Source organism: Adiantum capillus-veneris, chromosome 5 (assembly GCF_014529385.1).
Source record: "Adiantum capillus-veneris isolate H3 chromosome 5, ASM1452938v2, whole genome shotgun sequence".
Lineage (NCBI taxonomy): Eukaryota > Viridiplantae > Streptophyta > Polypodiopsida > Polypodiales > Pteridaceae > Adiantum > Adiantum capillus-veneris.
The window spans coordinates 125,321,690-125,326,646 of record NC_140935.1 but is presented as its reverse complement, the minus strand read 5'-3'; the positions used below and the strand labels follow the sequence as shown (position 1 = coordinate 125,326,646).

The 4,957-nt window shown below is 39.5% G+C and overlaps 1 protein-coding gene across 3 annotated transcripts; it reads left to right on the top strand.

The window, feature by feature from the left end:
• The first annotated feature begins 1,132 nt into the window (after nt 1-1,132).
• On the top strand, nt 1,133-2,860 carry LOC147458056 (uncharacterized). Of its 3 annotated transcripts, none has more exons than XM_086512812.1 (3): nt 1,133-1,311; nt 1,659-1,830; nt 1,978-2,860. In XM_086512812.1, the coding sequence occupies exons 1-3, from the start codon at nt 1,274-1,276 to the stop codon at nt 2,050-2,052; spliced, it is 285 nt and encodes a 94-aa protein (XP_086368938.1). In that variant the 5' UTR covers nt 1,133-1,273; the 3' UTR covers nt 2,053-2,860. The 3 variants fall into 3 exon arrangements, with proteins under 3 accessions (XP_086368938.1, XP_086368937.1, XP_086368939.1); XM_086512811.1 differs by having other exon boundaries at nt 1,134-1,311; nt 1,659-1,880; XM_086512813.1 differs by having other exon boundaries at nt 1,135-1,311; nt 1,968-2,860.
• The last annotated feature ends 2,097 nt before the right edge of the window (nt 2,861-4,957 follow it).

The window sequence follows — 4,957 nt, the reverse complement described above, 5'->3', positions numbered from 1 at the left end:
TCCTTCCCTACCCTCATTCCCCGCTAGCTCTCTCCACCTTCAAAGGTGTTTGAGGCCTTGGGACCGAGGTCGGGGATGGTTAATGCTTTTACAAAGTTTATGTTATGCTCATGATGCATGAATCTTTCCATCTTCATTGCTATCACCTAGATCACAAGGAACACAAAGATTGTATCGTACCAAGTCTCTCTTTATGGGAGAATCTATAATACAAAAGTCTATTGGACCGGCTCCACATAACTCCGGTCCACAACTGTTGTCAAGTTCTCTAACTCTCTCTCTTGCAAAAGTATTGTTCATGCCAAGTTAAATGGTTATGTTGCTACCACTAATTAAGTTCACCCTCTATGTTCTCAAAGTAGTCTCATAAAAATGCTCACTCTAGTTCTCTTAATTCCTCTATTCTGAAAGTTCATAGGCCATTTCCATTACACACAGGCTCACAATGTGTTCATGGATTCACTTGATGTTCACTTTGAAATCCATGGATCACTTGGTATTCGCTATGGGATAATGCCTGCAATGCCTCTTTTTACCATTGATCCCACCTTAGAGGTGGGGTGTTAGAGCCGGGTCCCCCATTGCTTTAGGGGTATTAACAAAATTATGATTTTAGCATTTCGTTAGTTGGTCACACACTTGAATCCCTTAACACAGACAATTGTAAATAAGCGGTGGGATACTAGCTACAGGAAAGCACAACTCGGAACGACTACGATGAAGAGGCAAAAGATCATGGTTGGTAACTATGATCTTTAAAATTAAGACGTGCAACTGCATGTATAATCCACTCGTTTGCTGGTTGGTTAGCGTAGTGTGAGCAAATCTCTCATGCAGGCTGCAGAGGTTCAAAACCTAGTAGTCCTTAACGTTTTACTTCAGCCCATCAAGCAAGTGATACAAGGAAGTAACATAGAATATTAGTGGCATCAAGAATAACTCATTAAAAAGTGGACACACTACGACCATCATACTAGGAAATCTGCGAAGATTCCGAGCCAATATAATATGAAACCTACCAGCAGGACTCGGCTCTTAGTCATGTGGACCGGCCCACGTGACCACAATAACCGGACAAAGGGCCAAGATCTCTCAATATGAAGCGGCTGTAGCTAGGGCTTTCTAAGTTGCTACATATTGCTTGTGGGCGTGGGCGTGGGCGTCAAGATGTCTGTGCACGCAGATGATGAGGTGAAGCTGAAAGATAGGAAGAATTGAATGGGACTTCGCTCTGCGTGGGTCTCATGTTGATACATAATGTCATTCTCCTCTGATGCTCCCTGCGCCCTGCCATAGCTCTCAGTATTGGAGGTAAGCGCTCTCTGTTTGTGTGTGTGTGTGTGTGTGTGTGTGTGTATGTGTGGGGGAGAGAGATGGATGAGTGAGAGGAGAATGCAGATGATGCTCGATGATTCGCCAGATTAGAGTCGCTCTCTTGTGCGATTTCTGATGAATACTTTTATGAACTTCCATGACTCTGATGCATTCGCCGTTGCTCTATCTCTCTCGTGAAAGTACTAGAGTTTTGACTGTGTAATATGGTTCGTATGGTTCTATCTCTCTCGTGAAAGTACTAGAGTTTTGACTGCGTAATGTGGTTCGTATGGTTCTTGCCTTAGTCTTTTTGCTGATTCTTTTGTTTTCTATCCTATTGATAGGAATCAAACATTTCTATGTTGGGATTGCCTAACACTTTGGTCCCGAACTCATGCTGTTCTGGAGAGTGTGGATCCAATGAAGATTAAGAGATCTCATGTTGGCTTCTCTTTGATCGTCAATTCAGGACAAAGAGTGAATAGTATCTCAAGAAGATCTTGTCAACATTCAAACGTATGCCAGATAGGTCTATCAAAGGATAGACCTATCCTCTTTAAGCATAGGTCTATCCTTTGAGCAGTTTATTCACTATTGAGCTTGTGGGCATTTGCTAGAGTTGTAGATTCTTCATACTTTGTATACGTCCATAGTTTGTCACAGGTACAATGGATTACTGAGCGGCTCTTCATGAGGTCATCTGGAAGCTCAAAAACAAAAGTGGACTTTAATATTTAACAAGTAAAAGAAGTTAGAGCCGAAAGTAGCCCATCTCTTGCAGTCCCTTGTGGAGCGTGCCTCTTTGGTGCATGAATTGTGGATGCACAAGCTTCTTGGGGCTCTAAAAGCCGTTGTGAAGCTCTTCATGAAGGTACTCGTCAAGCTCTAAAACAAGACGGAAACTTTGATGGCTGCAAAGGTGTATAGAAGGAAGACGTTGATGATAATGCAGCTTCATGTATGGGGAAGAAAAGCACATGATAAGAGTTGCATTCGAGAGCGAAGGATGAGGTTGCCACCTGGAAGTTTATGAAGCGTCTCTCCAAAATTGAGTGAGGAACTTTTGATGTCCAATTAATGAAATGCCAACCCAAGAGAGATAAGTGTCATTTCCTTGAGGGCTCGACAAATGGAGAGCTTTATGCTCACTACCAGGCAATAAATATGGACATTTGGACAATCATTGTTGAGAGGCAATCCTCAATGGTGACAAGTGGCCAAGAGACGACATAGGATGGCCATCAAGCTTGAGAATGAAGTTGATGCTAAGAAAATAACAAACCTTTTATGTCCATGCTAGGTCTAAGCAATAGAAACTTGTGTCCACCACGCACAAGGTCCTGAAAACTACATTCAAGGAGATGAACATTTTGTTGATGATTTTTCTACACTCTTCTCACAACCTTAGCCAACCCCTAAAAGATCAAAGTGTCTTTCCATGAGAAGTCCAAATGTGGATGTTGGCCTTTATCCATGTTCAATTTGTGGACGCTCAGTCACTCAATGGAAGTGCATTAAGAAATATGTGACTTTTTTCTACGTTGGATATATCTCTAGCTCTTAAGATTGCTATTTAATGTTGCACTATATGCAAGAGTGATCACTCAATGAGTCCAATGTTGGTTGACAAACCTTAGTGTTTTTATCACCATTGTACAAAACACTATGCAATCTTAGGAAACTTCACTCTAGGAAAGAAAAGTCAAGGATATTATACTAGTGCTAACTGTTGTAGCATATAGAGGATAAGCTTAACACTAGTTAGAGCACAAGTGGTGGTGTACTTGGAGATTTTGTAAAAGACCCTTGAGCTACGATTGTCACATGCACAAAATGTTGACTTGCATAGGCGAAATATGTCCCATTATCCATGTCCCATTATCCTTTGACAAAGAGTTGGAGACTAAGAAAGCTAGTTGTTCAAACATTCCTTTCCATTGTGGAAGTTTTGGCATTTATCATCTTTGGTAGGAATAGCCAAGTAGCACCTATAGACTTGCCGAAAGCGGAGTAAAAAAAGAGGTTAAACTCTCTTAAAATTGAGTGTGAAGTAATCTTGCATGGTGGTGACAAAAGCTCGTGCCAAAGCAATTGATATGTAGGAAAAAGTGTCCTAAACTAGAGCAAAAGCTACAACAACTCTTCGTAGCACAATGGAAATGTCGATGTCTGTAGCTTGTTAGTTTGACTTGTAATCTATGAGTACGCAATGACTAGGCTTTGTTATATAGAAGATTGATTAGCCATTGTTATATAGACGGGAACATTCCTTTTCACAATTAGTTAGTAGAACCCCACTATGTCAAACTTCTCATGGTTTGGTCTTTAACATAATAATTGCCAACTACTTTTGTATGGACTTGTTGTATAGTTGGCTTGTTCTTTAGGGCTTATACACGAGTAGAATCTTGTCTTCGTTATAGGAAGAGGAAACTATGAGTCTACTTGTGATATAGTCATCGAAGTAACTAAATCTCTATGGAGATATGTAAGCATTTGCAAAATCATCATCAATTTCATTTGGAGGTTTCTGAAGTTCTTCTTGATAGGTAATTAGGCCTTTGGTGGGCGGTGCCCTTTTTTAATAACCATCGTAAAATCAAACTCCATCAAGATGATGAACTATCTTACTCATTTTGCTTGTATTACATAATTTGTTGAATAGATAGTAGTGCTTGGTGATCCACATAGAACACACTTCCTTTTTGATAAGTAATGTTTAAATTTTTTGATAGTTTAAAGCATTTTTTGAGGTTTTTTTTTTCTATTGTAGTGTAATTTTTTTCACATTTATTCGTTCGTCTAGCATAACTACTAGCCTAAGAGATAGGAGAACCCATTGTTCCATCTTGTTATGCTAATATGCTATCAATAGCAAAATTAAAAGCATCAATATGTACATGAAAAAATTTATGCTAGTCCGAAATTTTCAAGGTTGGGATTGAAGATAGAGCTTGTTTAAGCGTTGAGCTATTGATGGATTTGGAAATCATAGTGTATATGTAGATGAATCTTTGATAATATTCATTATATGCCATGAAAGCTGGAGCTTCCTTGACATTTGTAGCTCTAGGCATTTTTGTGACCACTTTCTCCATATCAAAGTAGCAATCTCGTTTTTGGATGGCATATGATGTGGAATTGGAGCAACAAGATGCAAGGTTGTCCTTGCTACAATTGTAGGATTGCCAAAAGATGCTCTCGATCTTCCCATATTGAGAGTTCGGCTATCCATGGCAGCTTATTTATCGATTTAGTCTTCTTGCATATGTCTACAACGAGTTGCAGAGAGGGTGCTAAATTTTTAGCATCTCAAGTGAATGACCCAATATGTTCCAAGTTAAGTATTTGTCTTTAGGTATTTATTTTACTTATTTGGCATGATTGTTAGCCGTTTACGTAAGTTGTTAGTATTTGTCTTTAAGTATTTGTCTTTAGGTGTTTATTTTACTTATTTGGCATGATTGTTAGCCGTTTACGTAAGCTGTTAGGATAGGAAGACAATGTCGTTGATCCATATATTTTCGTTGATCCATACCTTAAACCTCCTTGTGAAGCGAATTAACATTACAACAAGAGATCCAAAAGATGATGGCCGACCGTGCAGGGAGAACAAGAGAGAGCCTCGTCACCTCTATTCATC